General features: G+C 39.6%; 1 protein-coding gene across 2 annotated transcripts in view; it reads left to right on the top strand.

Moving 5' to 3' along the window:
* The window catches only part of mapk8ip1a (mitogen-activated protein kinase 8 interacting protein 1a), a 28,191-nt gene that overhangs the window by 529 nt on the left and 7,863 nt on the right, over positions 1–19,799 (top strand). The window contains exons 2-11 of one of the 2 annotated variants that reach the window (XM_042496445.2): positions 8,145–8,220; positions 9,550–10,089; positions 11,658–12,242; positions 13,380–13,637; positions 14,644–14,719; positions 14,810–14,976; positions 15,068–15,171; positions 16,828–16,938; positions 17,463–17,533; positions 18,437–18,535. In XM_042496445.2, coding sequence (XP_042352379.2) covers positions 8,145–8,220; positions 9,550–10,089; positions 11,658–12,242; positions 13,380–13,637; positions 14,644–14,719; positions 14,810–14,976; positions 15,068–15,171; positions 16,828–16,938; positions 17,463–17,533; positions 18,437–18,535 — 2,087 coding nt within the window. The remainder of the gene's footprint in view (positions 1–8,144; positions 8,221–9,549; positions 10,090–11,657; positions 12,243–13,379; positions 13,638–14,643; positions 14,720–14,809; positions 14,977–15,067; positions 15,172–16,827; positions 16,939–17,462; positions 17,534–18,436; positions 18,536–19,799) is intronic. The other variant, XM_088079696.1, reaches the window with a different exon arrangement.

Genomic DNA, 19,799 nt, shown 5'->3' with positions numbered 1-19,799 from the left:
CAGCAGCAGCATCAAGCTGAATAGATGTGTGTGTGTGTTTGTGTGTGTGTTTCCAGGGAGGATGCTGTCTTCAGAATGAGACAGCAGTAGTTGTGTATCTGTTTGTGTATGGTGTCGTGTGTGTGTGTGTGTGCGCGCACGCGCGCGCGTGTGTTTGTGTGTGTGTGTGCGCGCGTGTGCTGGCAGTGGGTCAGCTCTAAAAAATGGTTCAGCTGTAGCTCTATGTCGCTGTGTTTGAGTAAACAGGCTCCTGTTTTGCATATCTGTGGCGATGGCGAGACTATATTTAGAAAATCATTATTCATAAGTCAATATATCAGGTAACAGGCCCACAGCAGGTGAGCACTTCGGGGTTGTGACTTGCCCAAGGACACTTTGACAGGGCACACTGGCTGCCGTGAGGATTGACCCTGATATTGCTGCTCGAACACGAGCTTCCAAGCTGCTCTGCCATCTTGTGAAATCTATACAAGTGTATCTCAAATGGGTCAGCTGTACAGTAGCAGTATCTTCTAGCACAGTAAGAGGAGGTTGTTACAAAGTCAAAAGAGGATTATTTCTACAAAAACACGTCTAGCTGGTGGTGAAGTGGCCGGCCTTTGCTCCTCGGGCAGTGTTCAGTAATGAGGGATCTCTGGAGAGAGCCAGCAGTCGTGAGTAGCACTCACTCACTCTGCTTGTATATCCCTTTAAGTGAGTTGCATCCTGTTTACTGTGTCAGATCAGAGCAGGCGGTTCAGCCTGACCTGGGTTTCCCTTCAGCATCAACATCCAGAGGAGGATCCTTAATTCCATCATCAGATAAAATCACTGACTGCCTTTGACTGTTAAGGCCCATATAAAAATGCAATAGAAATATCATATAGATACTCAACTTATGGCCTACAGGCCAAATATGGGCCCCCAACCATTTTCTAAGTCACAAAGAAAATCAAGTGATTCACAGTGGGAATTGTTTTTGTACTTTTAGTGTACATAAGATGCCAGAGTGCATAAAATGGAGACAAAATAGAGCTTGTTAATAAAAAAAGTGCCAGTGGAGGATCCCCTGCACCCCCCGACAGGTCTTATCTAAGCCCCTAATGTCCTAAATTCCTAGAAACGTTCTAAAATTGAAGAAACTTCCTAAAATCCTAGAAATGTCCTTAAATCCTCCAATTGTCATAAAATCCTAGAAACATCCTGAAATCCTAGAAATGTCCCCAAATCCTAGAAATATCCTAAAATCCTCAAAATGTCACAAAATCCTAGAAAATCCTCAAAATTTCATAAAATCCTTGAATTGTCACAAAATCCTAGAAACATCCCAAAATCCTAGAAGCATCCTAAAAACCCTTAAATCCTCAAAATGTCCTGAAATCCTAAAAACATTCTAAAATCCTTGAAATTTCCCTAAATCTTAGAAATGTACTCCAATCCTAAAAATGTCCTAATATCCTAGAAACATGTATGCGGCTGCTGCGACTGGCCCCTGGTCTCTTGTCATTTTGCAAAATTGGCCCCCAAGCAAAGCAAGTTGAGTATCCCTGATACAGGTTTTAGCTATCGCTAATATTCTTGTACTGAAACATTAATTTTCACCAAAAATAGACACTGACATTGATTAGTAGTTTATCCTGAACAGAAGCAGATAATGTCCAAATATAATGTTTTCTACTGTAAGGTGTACGTTACGTAATGTTACTCATGGTAATGAAAAAACAAACAATCAAATGTTTACTGGAAGCAGTTCATGAACAGCCAGTGTGATATTGATCGTGTCATCACTCCACAGCACGTTGCATCTATTAATCAAACCGGCTGTATGGTGGTGAGTGATTGGCTGCTGTAATCTGTGTCCTCACCAGTCCGTCCTGTTGGCCAGCTGGACTCACGACAGGAGCTGGATTAGACTAACAACACTCACTACCACTTAACATAGTATACGACTGTAAGCCCTGACTCTGTGTGTGTGTGTGTGTGTGTGTGTGTAGTCAATTAATCAGCTAATAGTGAGTTCTAAAATTAGTGTGTGTGTGAGGGAGGAGACTTCGAGCTGTTGAGTGTGCTGTGTGTTGTTTTGATGTTGAACACACGTGTTATTAAGACGTACAGTGTGTGCAAACAGTCCCACCAGCATTAATAACAAATCAACGTCTCTCAGCAGGCTAGCCGTTAGAAATTATGGACAGGGGGACAACATTTTCCAAATTAGGCCTCTCATCCACACCCACTCCAGCACCACCATCACCCATCCACTGTCAGCTCTAAAATTAATGCGGGCAGTTTCAAATAAGCTCTTGGCCATCGGCCTGGCAGTGACAGAGATGGAGTCTTTGACATTTAATCTTATCCCGTTAATATTCGCAGGACAGGTCGCCAGATTATCAGAGCGCCGACATCACTTTTGGGCCGTTACGAAGTCCCCTCTTTACGACTCCATTGCATTTTCACACAGAGCCAACGATGGCAGCAACATGTCGCTTCACTGTGTGATTTTTAATCATTTCCAGCATCGGGGGATGTTTTTAGGATTTTAGGACATTTTGTGGATTTTAGGATGTTTCTAGAATTTCAGGATGTTTAGGATGTTTTTTTTTTTTTTTTTAGAATTTTTGGACATTTCTCAGATTTTAGAACTTTTTTAGGATTTAAGGAAATTTCTTAAATTTTAGGTCATTTTTTGGATGTTAGTACAATTCTAGGATTTTGGGACGTTTCAAGGATTTTAGGACTTCTTTTAGGAGTTTAGAATTTTTATATGATTTTAGGACATTTGTTGAGTTTTAGGACATTTTTAGGATTTTGGGACGTTTGGTGGATTTTGGGCACATTTCTGGGATTGAGGACATTTCTAGGATTTAAGGATGTTTCTTGGATTTTAGGACGTTTCTAGGATTTTAGGACATTTCTAAGACATTATGGGCTTAGCTAGGCCTTCTGTTAGGGGTGTGGGGGATCCTCCCTGGCACTTTTTTAATAAACAAGCTCTATTTTGATGCTAATTTATGCACTGAGGCACCATATGTATAACAAAATCAAAAAACATTTCCCAATGTGAATCAATTTATTTTTTTGTGAATTAGAAATTTGTTGGAGGGCCACCTGGCACCCTATCGGGGGCCAGATTTTGCCTGCGGGCTGTAAGTTGAGCATCACAGCTGTTAGTAAATTGTCGCTGATCACATTTAAGTGACCTTTATTATTGATTAAACAAACATGATATGTCAATTTGTGAGATAATTCACCATCTTTAGTCTTGTCAAAGTTATCTCTTATCTCCATGTGGTAAAGCAGCTGTACAAAGCAGGCACGTTTCCGCGGCGGTGCATTAATGTGCTGAAATCTGAGATATGAACGTTGACACTGACTTTGCTTTGCTGTGGAAAATTCTAACCCTGTGGACACACAATGAGCAGACACGGTGAAAAAGAGAATGTGAATTTGACGTGCATTACAGTGCAGCGTGATGCTTTTTGACACATGCCCTTTCCCTCATCCCTCCAGTGTGCATGTTGGATTTTGAGGCATGTGGTGAGGATGAGGATGAGGAAGAGGAGGCTGCTCCAGCTGATGGAGCACACGGCTGAGGCCCGGGAAGGGAACCACTTTGAAATAAGTAATCTAATAATAAATAAAGCAGCATTCTGTAGCCTGCGGGCGACCGGCTGCCTCCACAGTCTTTACTGCTGTTAACAGAGCGAGAGAGGAGGCCGTTGATTCAGCATCACAGGCAGCCACATTGATCTGTTATGTCTGTCTACCAGTCATTTTAAATTCACTTTGAGGTGGAGTCTGGTTTCTGAACAGGGCTTAATGCAGATTTGTATATGTTAGAGTTAAACATTTTTTTCCAACCTGTTAGCCGAAAAGAATCCTTCTTTTTGTTTTGATAACTAGGCGATGACTTTAAGACCTGTGAGAGGTTGTTTGTGCAGTGTACACTGTAAACTGCAGTTGTTTTTGTCAGTGTAACCCCACTGCCCCGTCAGATAAATGCTGCATTCATGTGATGTTTGAAGGTCGTATTTTCTGAGTTGGAAAACGTTCTTCAGACTTTGTTGTGTTCTTGTGCTTTGAGGTCATTAAGTTGAAAGAGCATGGAAGCTACAAAGAAGATGGGTTTTAATGCTAACAGCATTTAAACAAGATGTTGATAGCTGTTTCCAGTGTATTTTAGGGCTGGGCCATAAAACAATAACGATATCAATTGCGAAATAACTTTTTCTCGAATGAAATATGAGACGTAGCCGATAGAATGTCGATAGAACGCATTCCAGCCATGTTTTGACAGAAAACGCGAACAGCCAATGATAATAAGAAGAGCGTCACGGCGAACCAAATGCAGTGCTCGATTTTGTCTCTAGAACAGCTGAGTGTTTGACAGCCACAGCGTTTCATTATCGCGGATCAAACAGCTGATGGTCTAACAGCAGCGCAGTGAGACAGACAAACAGAGCGCAGCTTCTCCTGAAAGCACCAAAGTGTCTGAAACAGCCAAATTTGCAGAGGTGGAAAGTGACTTCTTTAGACTTCTACAAACTACTTTGTGTTAGTTTCAGCTTTAATCAGACTTTGGATGAATTATTTAGAAACACAAGGACGCAGCACTCCGTGTCTCATCCAGCCGCTGTGCTCTTATTATTATCACCGGGGCAGATTTTTGGGGACCTGGGGCCACAAGCACATGAACTTATTTTCAGCCTTTCTCTAACTGGGAATGTTGGCAGGCTGTTGGCAGCTATAGGAGAAGTAGGCCGACTCAAAAGTTTTTAATTCTTAAGTAAAATGATTAATAGCACAGAAGTTTGACAGAAGTTGAAGTCAGAGTCTTGCAGTCAGGAGAGGTTGGCCTGTTATCAGATGGAGCTTCTAATTTTTATATAATGCTGGAAAGTTTAATAAATAATAATAAATAATATGTTTATTACACTCCAACACACCATGGCCAAGTGAAAACAAAAAACAAACCACAAAAAAAGAGCAAAAAGCAAAATAATCGTTCATTAATCATAATTGACGTATAATGTTCAATTAATCGTGATATATTTAAGGTATGAGGTTCAGACCTTTGCTGGTAGGACATTTTAGTAACTTTACCTCTGTGAATTATAGTAGAATAGGTCCATCAGTTGGTGATGCCTGTTCTACAGTATATTTGTCATGTTCAGTGTCTGACAGAAAATAAATATTTAAACCAAAATTAACCGTATGACATCATCATATCTCAGTTAGAAGTAAAAGGGAACCTGAACATCGTTCAGTAGCAGATGCCATAGTGTGTGAAATATACAAATGTAATGGATGTGTGGTTTGCAGAAAAATATATTAAGAACATTTTTTCTGCCAAATGGGCTGTTTTACCTCTGGCTTTTTGTGTTTCCTCTTCCTCCACTTTCTCTACACTTGAGAACTCTCTCTTATCTTGTTCTTACTTTTAACAGCTTCTTATCATCATGCTTCATTATCCTCTTTCTCTCTGTCTCAGTTTAATTAAATTCAGAAGTCATTCATACTGCGTTGTCGGCCTGAAATGGTGATTCCTTATAGTGCGAAAGCACGAGGCAATAAAATGAACTTCAATCACAACCGAACAGCAGTGAATTAACAACAGATTACTTATCCACAGCGTGACTGCTCGTATTCCTCAGTGTGTGACGACAAGCCATCAAAGCTATATTTGCACACTATAATTCTCAAAATATACAACCAAACTGTGGACTTAACTGTCCAATAGTAATCAATACTGGAACCTGGAAACCTGGAACAACATCAGTTTTTTTGTGCTGCGTTCAGACACTTTTCACATGCAAACTGGTTTGATTTCTTTTGAAAACATGCCTAAAAATGCACTGAAAAAACACTGAGATGTCTCACAAATTGCACGAAATTAAGAAAACATGACAAGAAAATGATCTGAATTTAAAAAAAAAGGATAAAGAGAGAGAAATAATTAGTCTTTACTACTTATGAAACAAAATAGGAAAAATTGTCCAGAAAACCACTATAATACTAATAACAACTACAATAACGATACTATGACTACTACTACTACTACTACTTTTAATACTATTATTAATAATAATTATTATTAAGTATTTTATGTATATATTAAGTAATTTTGTACTTTTTTATTAACCTTTTTTTTTTAAAAACCTTTCTTATCTTTTTTTGCTAAATTTCAGGTAATTTTCTTGTATCTCATAACTTGTAACTTCTCTACATGTCTTAGAAAGAAATCATGCAAATCTTCTGAGTTTCAAATACAAGTGTATAAAAACAGTCACTCTAATGGAAATGTACTTTAGATGTAGTTGTACCAAAGCAAATACGTTTTTTTTTTTTGTTTTTACACTTATGTAGGAAATGACCCACAGTTTAATTCAATACAACACTACCATTAACTCTAAAATGGTCAAATCAAGGTTCAATCAATGCCTCTAAATGCAAAAACTACTACTGCCTAAAAAGGTGTATGCTGTGCTCCGAGTGAGACCTGTCTGATCTTCTGATGACATGAGACTTTTGGGATGAACATTTGTTTTATGGGTCAGTGGAGGTTTGGAAACAGCTTTGCAGGAAGTAGTTGTAGCTGGTTAATTAACCAACAGGCCAGTTATTTCCCTTCAGACTCCTCCAACTGCATTCTTACAGTGTCACAGTCATTTCCTAACATCAGAAAATAATAAATGGCTTCATGACTGTTGTTATTGATAAAACTGGCTCATTAGATTTCTGTCTGGACATTGAAATGAAAATGTAGCGTTCCCGTGTGAAGGACGGCGTCATCAGAGAGGAAAGTGCTTAACAGTGAGAGACGCACTCAGGTTCTTTCCCTCTCTCTGACACACACACACACACACACACACACACACACACGCACGCACACTGTGCAACCATAGTAACAGAATGGGGTCTGCAATAGGGAAAGCAGATGCATGATGGGATGTCAGTAAGTGAGTCAGCGTTCTGCGTGGTTACCGTGACGTTGAAGCTGCACTGTCACACACTTCCTGGTAGATGGTCAATCCTCTTACTGGCATAGATAGATGGATAGATAGATAGATAGATAGATCACACTGTAGAGCTGGTGCGGAGTCTCCTCTTTGCGCCTCCATTTTTACAGAGAACCAAATGTCAGCAACATCCTGCTGCTCCATGGTGACTTTAGAAAGCATGCTGGCATCGCAGAATCAAAAGAGGGATGATGAGTATGACATGTAACACAAGAGAAGGCGTGTTTCCATTAACCCTCAACTTGCAAGTTGTGAATTTAAAATAAGCCTAATGGAAACACGTCAATTAAGAAAAAACTCATTTATCGCAAAAAAAGGTTTTACACTTACATGAGGTGGTATTTCAGGTGATGCAAAAAAGCCATATTTCCCAAAACTACAATGGAAACACTTTTTTGGCTTTCTAGGTCACATGATGCTATGGTTATGAGCTTGTCAGTAGAAACTGGCTCCCTCATGATGCAGCAGGAGCTACAAGAGCTGTTACTGCATCACATAACTCTGAGAAAGTTGAGCGGATCATCCGGAAGTTTTGAATCCACAATTTCTCTGTGAAATCGTGGACGATCACCTCCCAGAAATCCCTCATATGGGGGCTCATCTTTCCATTATCGCTAGCATAACACACCTACGTCCCTTTGGATTTGAGATAATGACAGCTAGTGCGGTGGCTGCAACAGAAATAAACCTGCTAATGTTTTGAACATCCATCACCATGTTTCTTAGAGTGTTATCACCAGAGGAGAGGTCGAATAACATCACTCAGTGGAAACGAAGTCATCTCGCAATTGTGCATCAACATCTGGAAAATATCACTCAACTTTTTGCACAAATCTGTAGTCTCTAGTTCTATTAGTCTCTGCTTTTTGTCACTGTAGAAAGTCTGAATTATTCTGGAGGAACCTCATTTACCCTGCAGGAGCTGAGGGGAGGCGGCAGATCCCTGCTCCTCCGTGTGCAACGGTTTTGCTATTGATAATCCTCTCAGTTAGATACAGTAAGCAGACAGGGCTTTATGGTTTAACACCTCAGGTTGTGTGTGTGTGTGCGTGTGCGTGTGTGTGTGTGTGAGTGTCAGTGTCAGTGAGATAACTCAATAATGTGGTTTTTGCTCTTACACTACTGCTTTGTTTCATTAACTCTCTCCAGGACTCCATCAACAATAACTCTTTAGGCAAGAAAGACAGCTGGAAGGACTCCCGCTCCTCCTCCCCACATATTACAGGTATGAACATGAAATAAGTATGAAAAAACATAAACCATTTTATATATATATATATATATATATATATATATATATATATATATATATATATATATATATATATATATGATTGCTAATTTGTTGATCAGGGCCAGGCTTTTTTTAAGAGGAAGATGAAAGAGGAGGAAGGGGAGAAAATGGAAAAAAAGGAAGCTGAATAGGACAAAAACAGGCATGTCTGTCAGCAGAATTAACCGGATCATAATTATTTAAAACACACAAATTATGTAGTCCCTAAAGTCTCAGGACAAATTTGACTCGCTAATCTATCCATTGAAAAGGCTGTTGCATCTAAGATGACTTACACAGGTTTACTGCTGAGTGCGCTGCCAAGAAAGAAATGAAAGTGACAGGATTTTATTCAGCACTGCTGCCAAACAAAAATGTGCCAATGTGACAGTCAGAAAACGTTCGAAGGGTTTTTTTTTTTGTCCTTTGGCTTTAAGTGAAAGTGATTTAATTAGCCGACAGAACAGACAAATTGTGTAAAAATAAAGAAAGGGTACCCATGAATAAAATGTAACCCTGATAAATTTCTTTATTTAAAAACAGATTTTTATTGATTTTTTTTTTAAAACTTAACAACACAGTGCTCTCCACATTTTCAAAGACATCTCAGATTAAAAACAAATTGACAAACAATAAAATAAAATTTGTATAAAATAAATAAATAAATAATTATAATAATAATTAATAAATAATTTTTAAAAAATGACAATAATAAAAAAGAGAAAATAAAGGGAAAAAACACTATCTATACAAGTTACTTTTCAGATTTTAATCATTAATGCAACATAAATATAATCAACATATTTTGACATGAAAATTAAACGTTTAAGGAATAGCTCAGATTAAATACCATACAGAGTTAAATACCATACTTATCCATAATCAGTGTATTACATAAAGTAGATATCATTCGGCTGTGTAATATACTGTCTCTGGATAAGTACTCCATATGACCACACTCGAAGAAATTTGAACTATTCCTTTAAGCTACTCAGCAGTGTATAAAGTATTAAAAATTAGGCCCACCTTTACCAGCTGCAACAGTGATGTCCACGCATGACAGCACAAGAGGCGCAACAGATCCTCAAGAATTCAGCAAAAATGTTCTTGAATTTTTTTAAATGAACCATGTGATTGTTCCAATAGTCATTTATTCAGGACAAGCGGCTTACTTACTTTGATAATCCCTCTGTATACATCTGGTTGCCTAACACATAATCTGATACTTTGTTTTTGTGTGTGTGTGTGTGTGTGTGTGTGTGTGTGTGTGTGTGTGTTAAGGGGATCTCACACCACCGGATGTCAAACCCAAAGCGGAGGACAAAGTTCGTCACAACACGCGCCGCCCGGCCCCCAAACCCCCCACAGCCAATGGAGTAAACGGCAGAGGCAACACTCAGGCCACCGCCGCAGACACACGTGCCCGACTTCGGGAAAGACAGGTTACCGGAGTCACACACACACAGTCCTCCAGCTCACCGAGGACTCAAAGGAGAGCAGGAAGAGGAGCGACAGCGATGAGAGAGAGGAGCCTGGGGGACGTCAGAGGGAAGGATGGAGGGACGGCGGGGAAGGAGGATAGAAGAGGAGGACGACTGTGTGAGGAGTCCAAGGGGAAGGACAAAGAGAGAAACGGACATCAGAGGCCAGCAAACGGACTGAAAAGCCGAGGGGCTGATGGGAAAGGAAAAGCAGGTGGTAAAGGGGTCAACAGAGGAAAACCAAATAACATACTGTTGAACCAGGAAGTTTATCTGACGGCCAACGTGGTTCCACGCACACCGGTAGCTCCGAGAAACCAGAACAAGACCGAAGACCAAGGTAACGAACCACCTGTAGAGCGCAGGGTGGTGGCTGCTGCAACTTTTATTTTTCCAAAGGGAGGGTAGTCTTAGATCTAACACTGTATTTATTTTATTTTATTTTATTTTATTTTATTTTATTTTGTTTCGTTTCGTTTCGTTTCGTTTCGTTTCGTTTCGTTTCGTTTCGTTTCGTTTCGTTTCGTTTCGTTTCGTTTCGTTTCGTTTCGTTTCGTTTTATTTTATTTTATTTTATTTTATTTTATTATTTTATTTTATTTTGTGTTATTATTTTATTTTACTTTATTTTAATAGGTTAGTCCTATTGAGATTCAGAATCTTTTTTTCAAGAGACACACAGGGAGACAAAATCCCATTAAAACATGGACATACTATATAATCTGCTTCTAAGTTTTTCATTTTAGATAAAACATTTCATGACACCAGTTTCTTGAGTTTAAAGTTATTCTGCAACAGAGTCCAGGCTGAGGATGCAGAATACCTTTTTTCCTAATCCTGTCTGTGTAATTAAAAAAAAGAGATCAAAAAAAGTTACACCATAAACACAGCACTCACCTGTACAGTGGTTTAAGTGTTTTTTGCTCTGAAGGTGACAGTAATCCTCTTAATCCAACAACAATGAAACAACAGTCATAAGTAGCAAAATGGCAGTTTGTAAAAAAACAAGCAAAAAGAAAACATACATGGTAACCTCATTAATGACTTAACATTATCGCTAATTTGATCTCTGATCTCAGAGCACCCAACATATTCACTTTAATCTGCATCATAAGAAAACCATTGTGTGGTGTTGACACAAGTGGAAACAAAATGAACTTTGTCACAACATCAGACTGTGAAAACGCTTTTTGTGTGATCACACTGCTGCAATTATGCATTTTTCCAGTTGTCAAATATCTTGTTGTGATCCCATTGTTTCTGGCATTATATCGTCACTTCGATGTGATAGAAGTGAACGCATTTCAAATTAGATGGACCACAAACATTATCCCTGCACGACCTCACCTGTGACTTTTCATTAACTAACTGTCATTCAGCGTTTGGAGAATTTTTCTCCTGCGTTATGTTTATTCCATTTTTTCCTCCACTGAAGAAACTCTTAAGCCTCTTAAAAGTCCTGCTTTTTGTTCCTAAAAGTTTTTCACCTTAGGAGCTACGATGCTTTGTGAATACGTTTTATCTTTATGAAGATCTAGTCTTACCTTAACTTTAGGGGAAAATTCTTTGAAAATGCCAAAATTCTAAGAAATTTCCAAGAATTTTGTCACACGGAGCAAATATTAGTACTAAAGAGCTTTGTGAACAAGGCCTCTGAGTAGTACGGGTAAATTTCTGGTTGTAACTTGCTAAACAGTAGGCCTACAAGTTTGTTCTTTTACATACATGTATCATGCTACACCATGACTTTTTTTGGGAAGGCACATCAAATCTAATCAAATCTATTAAGAAGTTCTAAATATGTAAAACGTGGAGTTGTTTTTAAATACCTTTATTCCCAAACAAGCAGTTTGAAAATCACTTTTCTACTCCTTATATCTGACGTCTTCTCATATTTTGTATTTTCAGGCCAAAACCATGACAGGACCCAGGACAACCCCCCTATCCTCTCTCGATCCAGCAGCGAGGGGGGGTCAAACAGGATGTCCCTCAGCTCAGACACAGAGGGGCCCCCACCAGGGCCCCTGCATCCCTCTCTCTCCCACCGAACCAACCCTGACATCAGCGAAGAAGAGGGGGAGGGAGATCCAACTCCCTGTGTGAACGTCCAAAATGGTCTGACCCAATGCCTTGATAGTAATAAACAAGCAGAGATGGACTGTACCAAGTCAGATGTGGATACAGAGGGGGGAAAAGTTGACAACAACGCCAAGGTGAATGGCAGCGACTCTGTCACTCAGGGAGACTGTGCGGCTGCTCAGACGGTACCAAAGAGTGAGGCTACAGCGGGGTTGAATTATGACTCTGTTAAATACACTCTGGTGGTGGATGAACACGCTCAGTTGGAGCTGGTCAGCCTCAAGGACTGCTTTCACGGTTACAACGAGCACAATGAAGACAGCGATGCAGAGACGGTCTACCAGTCAGCCAATGAGGAGGAAGACCCAGAGTATGAGGAGGAGAGGAAGAGGAAAGAAGACGCAAAGAAGCAAGGTAGCGATGCAGATTCATTTAAACATGGCTGAGCTCAACTCTGTCAAAATGCAGTACTATGATTCAACAGTGGCTGAAGTCTAAAAGCAGGATAGCTTGTTTGATGTTTTCCTTTTCCAAAATCCTACCAGTAGTGGGGCTAAAACTTTGTCCCAGGTATGGTCTCACAGCAGTAACCTCAAATCATGGCCTGTGGCTCAAATCTGGCCTCCAGTAGGGTGCTGGGTGGCCCCCCAAACATTTAGTAATTCACAATCAAAATAAAGTGATTCACACCAGGAATTATTTTTGTACTTTTGGTATACACAAGGTGCCAGAGTCCATTAAACAAGGATCCCCTGCACCCCCCGAGGTCCAAGTTGAGCCCCTAATGTCCTAAAATCCTAGAAATGTCAGACAATCGTAGACATGTCCAGAAATCCTAGAAATGCCCTAAAATTTGAGAAACATCTTAAAATCCAAGAAACATCCTAAAATCCCTGAAATGTCCTAAAATCCTAGAAACATAAAAAGGGCTGCTGCGACTGGCCCCTGGCCTCCTGTCCTTTTGCAAAAGTGGCCCCTAAGCAAAACAAGTTGAGTATCCCTGCTGTATATCCATTATATATGTTACATATAAGTAGGTGGAAAAAAGGCTGACTATTTTGCATTTCAAAACAGTTTTGAAGTCCATATGAACGAGGGACAGCAAATCTTACCAGACTGTCTTGATTGGGAATCAAACGACTTTTTGTGTTGACCGATGTTGGCTGATCTGCAGTCAGTTTCCATCCATTTAACAGCGCTGAAGTTACACACTCACACACTCCAAAATAGGGCTTTGGTGGCTGTGGCGAGGCAGTTCCCCTCTAACATCAGTCTGATTAGATGCACCTGTGTTCTCAGCTCGTGGCAGCAATTTAAAGACTTTTTAGGGACCTGGATATGCTGAAGTATTCAAACACAATAGGCGAAAATAATACATCTATGCTGCATGCAAAAAAGTGCATGTTTTAGGTACTAACAGAACCCATTTTCATTCAGATATCTCGAGGTCAGAGGTCAAGGGACCCCACTGTCTGATTGATCTGTTTGCATAGTCTTGAGTCTTGTTTCTTGGTGCTAGTCATTCAACTTTTCCTTGTTTTTTGCCCCAAGACAAGAGGAAAGAGGAAGAAAAGAGAAGAAAGGAGGAGGATGAGATGAGGAAGAGGAGGGAAGAGGATTTGAAGAGGAGGAGGGAGGAGGAGGTGAAGAGGAGGAGGGAAGTTGTGGCGAGGATCTGCAAGCAGTCCAAGGTAACGTCAACTACAACTTCAGAGGAAGACGAGTCCAACGGAGAAAGGGCCGCAGCTTCGAGGACCAAGAAGTTTCTCAACTTGTTTCCCAATAACAGCAGTCATTACAGCGCCACTGGTTTGTATTTTCTCCCAACATTAAGCTAAACTCAAAAATAATTTGTAAATTCATATTCATGCTCCTGCGAATTCTGGTCCTGTGAAGATAAATAACTAAAGTTGCTTTAGTGCAGGGATACTCAACTTGCTTTGCTTAGGGGCCACTTTTGCAAAATGACAGGAGGCCAGCGGTCAGTCGCTGCAGACACATACATGTTTCTGATATTTTAACATGTTTCTAGGATTTTAGGACATTAGGGGGTTAGCCAAGACCTCTGTCAGGGGGTGCGCTTTTTTTGATAAACAAGCTCTATTTTGATGCTGTTTTGTGCACTTATGTATACTAAAAGTACAAAAATAATTCCTGGTGTGAATCACTTTATTGTGAATTATAAAATATTTGTGCGGCCACATTTGGGCTGTGGGCCGTAAGTTGAGGATCACCGCTTTATTTCTTCATATATCAAGAAATGCATGTTACAGTCCTGGCAGGACTGATGTATAGGTTGGAGATTTACTTTATATATCACCTCTGTGTGTATCTTTGCTAAATTAAGCTTCTGTTCTCACTTTCAAAATATTATTGGACCAAATGGATCAAATATTAAAAACGAGGGCCCAGTTGCATCACTTTGCAGACCCAGAAGTTGTAATTCTGTGGTTTGGCCTCTTCAAATATTGTCTTAAATCCAAGCCGGTTTCCTATGGTGTTTACTCTATGTGTGGCTTGCAGTCCATTCATTCACAGGTCCCCAGGGCGGAGGGTTGGGAGTAGTGGTGTGCACTAATGTCAGATATTTTTTCATGCTGCTTATACAGCCAAGACTTACCAGAGTATTCTTTCTATTAATTTAAAAATCCTTCATGTTGGGGCTCTAAGATTTCTTTTCAATCGTTATGGTGGTGGCCATCCGGGCTCTCCATTCCTCAGTTACTGTCAGTTGAAACTGCATCACTTGGTGATACAACACAAAATACAAACTTTAAGTTTGTGATTTTAAGTGTAACAGTGCTGTTTTGTTCAGGTGCTGGATCTTTTGGGATGTTCTCCTGTGTTTTGGATGGAGTGGAGAGACAACAGAGCCACAGAGCTGCCTACAGGTCAAAACATATGAATATACACAAAGTATGTGGCATTTCCAGGTAAACACGTTAGACTGAAATCTGTATGATTCTTATGCCCGTTTTTAGGTTTGTTCCTCGTCATGCAGACGAGCTGTACCTGGAGACAGACGACCCCGTGTTAATGCTGAACCAGTCTGAGGACCTGTGGTGTCAGGGTTACAACATGAGGACCGGAGCTACCGGCATCTTTCCTGCCTTCTATGCTGTCAAGGTGGCCAGAGATATTAACCAAGGTATGTTGCAAAAAAAAAACTGGAACATAAAAACAGCATCATCAACATTTCATAGTCTAAGATCTTTCTTTGTTTTCCTTTCCTCTCGCAGTCCAGAAAGACGGCTGGGTGGAGCAGTTCCAGGTGCGATTCCTGGGTTCGGTTCAGGTGCCTATTCACAAAGGCAACGACATGCTTTGTGCTGCAATGCAGAAGGTACACAGTGCAACTAACACGTCCTCATCTTCTTCACATACTTCATACTACTTCTGTGCCTACATATTACCTTACTTATCATTTGTTTTTGTTGCCTAAACATAACCGTGTGCAGCATAATCCCACCATGTGCATTTGTTGACATCCTGTAACATCAACAGCAGATGCAGAAGGAAACCTACAGCGTATTGATGGTCTATACTTTTAGTAGACAAGGTGCCAGAGTGCAAAAAACAACAGCAAAATACAGCTTGTTTATCAAAAAAAGTGCTAGTGGAGGATTCTTAGCACCTCCCGACAGAGGTCCTAGCAAAGCCTCTGTTATCCTAAAATCTGAGAAATGTCCTAAAACCCAAGAAATGTCCTAAAATCACAGGAACATGTATGGGACTGCTGGCCCCTGGCCTCCTGACATTTAAAAAGTGGCCTAAGCAAAGCGAGTTTAGTATCTCTGGTCTGTAGAATACAAGTAGACAGGTGGACTGAGGTGGGTCAATATGAAAATTTTCAGGGTGAAATGTCTTTTATCTCCAGCTACACCTGTTTCTTTGGAGTGGAAGCAGAAATCTCAAAGCCAAGACAAATAAAACTAGAGTTATTTGAGATTTGTTTGACCTGACCCTTTAACTGGCTCCAGTCCAGTGTGTTACACAAGTGCAGAGCTGTACCTGTTGCAGCTTTAATCACAGTGTTTCCTCCAAATCCCTCACTGAGTCCAAATCCTTATTAAGTCCATTACAGCACACTTTAGCTCCAGGCTTAGTTTGTAAAGACACATGTTCTCTCCTTTCACCTCATGTTTTACGTGTTGTTTTTACTTTGCAGCAGGTTACCTCACTTCGTGAAAAAAAAACAAACATATTAATTAAAACGGTGCTGACTCCTGTGGTGAGAGTACAGTAGCTTGTTACTGGAAGACAAGTAGGGGTTCTTAAAAGGTGAATAATTAATCTTGCTAAGTTGTAAAGCCTGCAAATAACTGCAAACTTCACGTGTATGGTGTCAATAAAAAGACCAAAACACTGTGGTATAACAGATCCAGGCACTCGGGATGGTTTGAAAGGCATTAAAAGCATTTATTCATAGGGAATAAAGGGACACCAGAAGCGCCTCTCTCTTTTTCACATGTATGGTATCAATATTGGTGGTAAAAATTGCAGTCTTAGTTGTAATGAGATTAGTCGCCGCAAAATCAAAAACTTAAACTTGATTTCGACATAAGCACATGGTGGGATTTCGCTGCACATAGTTATGTTTAGGCAACAAAAGAACATGACAACCAACTCCGGGATGCCATAAAGGCCCGTGTTCGGTTAGGTGTATGCAAAAAAAACCATCACATTCAGACGGGAGCTGAACACCGGACTCCCACATGAAAGTCCGGGGTTTGTTGGATCCATCCACCACCCAAACTTTGTGTTCCTTATAAAGAGCGACTAAAACAAACCACAATTTTCTTTTTTAAAATTATTATTTCTGAAACGGTGCTAAAACTTGTGTACGTACAGAGATAGTTTTGTTTTAAAATTCAATTTTGGAATGAAAAATGTGTTGGTGCGAGTGTGGCCTAAGACTTGCCAAACACTACAGACCAGTCTGAAATATTTTTGTCAAAGGTTTGTTTCTGACTGATTTTCTAATGATTTGTGTTAACAGGTGGCGTGTAACAGGCGGTTAGCAGGTCAGCCTCCTTCGCCCTGTGTGGTGGAGGTCAGTGTGAAAGGTGTGAAGATCAGCGTCCAAGACCAGTGTCAATCTGCTCATCGGGTACGTGCACTTCTGTATCCACACATCTGTTTGCCCTCCGTCCTTCTTGTGTCACAATTCCTCAAATCCAGCTGATAGAAAACCTGCAGCCGGTAGCCTAAATGTAATGTTTGGAAGAAGAGACTTTGCTGTAATTTTTTTTAGTGCTGTGTTGTGGCAGTCAAATGTAAAACAAGCTAATCAAAAATCTGAGCAAATTGGCTTAAATTTCTTCCAAAAACATGGAAAAAAGGCAATGAGCAACTTGGTAAAATAATGCAACAAATTAGTAGATTTAGAAAATTTTTAGAAAATGCTAAGGAAAATGTTTTTTTAATACCCTTTCCAAGTGTTTTTATTTATTTATTTATTATCTCATTATCAGGTAATTTTCTTGTACTTTTCATACTAATTTCTTGGTTTTCTTTTGTTGTTGATCATTGCCTTCTTCACATGTATTTGAAAGAAATTAAGCCAATTGGCTCAGGTTTCATATACTATATACTAGATTTCAATTATTAAAACCGTGTTTCTGTCTCTGTCAGGGGGACCAGTGTTTCCATTTCTTCCAGCTGAAGAACATCTCATTCTGTGGCTGTCATCCAAAACACAGCAAGTGAGTCGGACTACTTAAGGGATTATTTGATCTAATAAATTCCCACACTTTCGTGAGAAATGTTCATATTAAAGTGTTCTTATTCTGTTAAGAGCCGTTGAATTTAATGACAAACTGAAGCTCAGAAATGTAAAGAGAAGGTTTGCGCAAAATATATATTAAAAATAAAATTTCTTCTTTACTGTAGCACTGTTTATCAGTCTACATTGTTTTTGTTTGAGTAGCTGAGCGTTGAAGATATTGACTGTAAAGATGTCTGTCTCCTCTCCAAGGTAATGGATGGTACTTGGATGTCGAGTTTGGCTTAATTTTTTTTAGGTGCGATTAAATCGTGATCTGGCCACGGCTGTAAAAAAATTCTTGGGGAACCACTGAGTTTATCAGGACTGATTCATGTGACTTTTGTTATTACTCATTAACAGATGTGACTTGAAATGTAGTGAGGTATAAAACTTGTGATAAAAAAGAGCTGAAGTAAAAGAAAAATTACTCAAAGTAGTACATATACAAAAAACTTTGTTACAGCTGCATCAACATGTTCACAACAAGGTCTGTGGATTAATTTAAGTTAATTAATTTATTAATTTAATTTAAGTAACCAGATCATAACTTCTGGGAAAAGGACGTTGTTGAGTATTTCAAATATGTTTTTTTGGCAACCAACGACCTGACTGACATCTAGCTAAATAACATCGGAGGGAAGGCAGACATCTCTGTGGTGTGGTGATTTCTCCAAAACTCAGGAACTGACACCAGAACAGTCCAGACTGATAGACAGCACTACAAATAAGAGGAAGAATATGTCCCTTTAGGCTTAGCGCTGTGTTTACTACAGCAGGTTTGTCCCGACAAATATGTGTAAATAAACCTGTAAGCTGAATGATGCGGATTTTTGCCCTGCAGGTATTTTGGGCTCATCACCAAACATCCTGACCAACAGCGCTTTGCCTGTCATGTGATGATGTCAGAGACAACATTACATCCTCTGGCAGAGTCTGTAGGGTAAGACCTTTAGTGTTGTTTTCAATCCTCTATTTTATTCTGTTGTGTGTTTTATATACGTTTTCTGACTTTTACTGTTGAATATCTGGACCTGTGGAGGAAATTAAGTAATTACTCAAGTACAACTAAAGCTACCTGAGCTGTTTTATGAAACATATTTTAGCGTCACAGCAGCATGATTTCTCCTGATCATACTAAGTGTCTTTATAAAAACTCATTTAAGTTGCCTTCATCAGTTAGTCTGTCTTTGTTTTCACTTGGTTGGTTTATTATTAAGATTATTAGGTTTTCTTGGTTTTTGGGTCTCAGTTTTCTGTGTTTTTCTCCTCCTGTGTTCCTGTGCTGCCTCTCCCTCGTTTACCATCGACACAGCTGTCCTGCATCAGCTCGTTGGTCCTTCTCTGCTCCTCAGTTTCTCTCTATCAGCTCTCTGCCTGTTTCTCTGCCTCATCACCTTATTCTCCTCACCTGAGCTTCTCTGCTCTTTTTCTCCACCTGCACTTCATCCCCTCATCAGTCGAGTTTGTATTTAAGTCCTGGTTTTCACTTCAGTCTTTGCTGGATCCTTGATTTGACTTTCTGATGTTTCTGTTTGTTGGGAGAAAGAGTTATCTGTTTAATTACCAGTTCTCTGCCTTCTCCTACATTTGGGTCCACCAGCTCCAATTCTCATGACAATATGAATTTAACACAATAACACAACAGTATAAAAAGTAATTTAATCAATCGTGAACTGGTGCAGCATTAAAATGCTATTTACATCAGTAACCACAAGCAAATATTATTATGCTTCTAGCAACATAAAACTTTGCACATCCTTTGTAGATACTCAGACTTTAAAACCAGAGTGGTAGATGATAAGACAACTAATGCCTACCATACAGTAAAAAGCTCTTGATTTTATTTTTAAAAAGACCAAAGTCTGACTTCCTCTCACATCCAAAGACAGTGTGAGTTTTTAGTCACACTCAAGACTTTGCCAAGACTGAGGATGTTGCAGGGTTACTATTTTGTAAGACTATAAATACTATTTCCCATTGTTCTCCTGGTAGCAAACATTACACCAAACTCCCTTTAAGAAATACTTCATATTAATGATTCTTTATTTTTCTGCAAGAACACAACTCAAACAAAAAAAAACTCTCCTTTAAAATCTGCAATTAGTGTAAGGCCGGCATAAACAGATATTTGCTATCGTCTATCATCTGCTTCTTAATGGCAGTTGAACTCATTTCACGGTCCGCAGGCTAAATTGGACCCCCAG

Source organism: Plectropomus leopardus, chromosome 7 (genome assembly GCF_026936395.1).
Source record: "Plectropomus leopardus strain MGB_pleo_1.0 chromosome 7, ASM2693639v1, whole genome shotgun sequence".
In the NCBI taxonomy this organism is placed as follows: domain Eukaryota; kingdom Metazoa; phylum Chordata; class Actinopteri; order Perciformes; family Serranidae; genus Plectropomus; species Plectropomus leopardus.
Note: the sequence above shows the minus strand (reverse complement) of the source record. Positions and strands in the feature narration are given on the sequence as shown.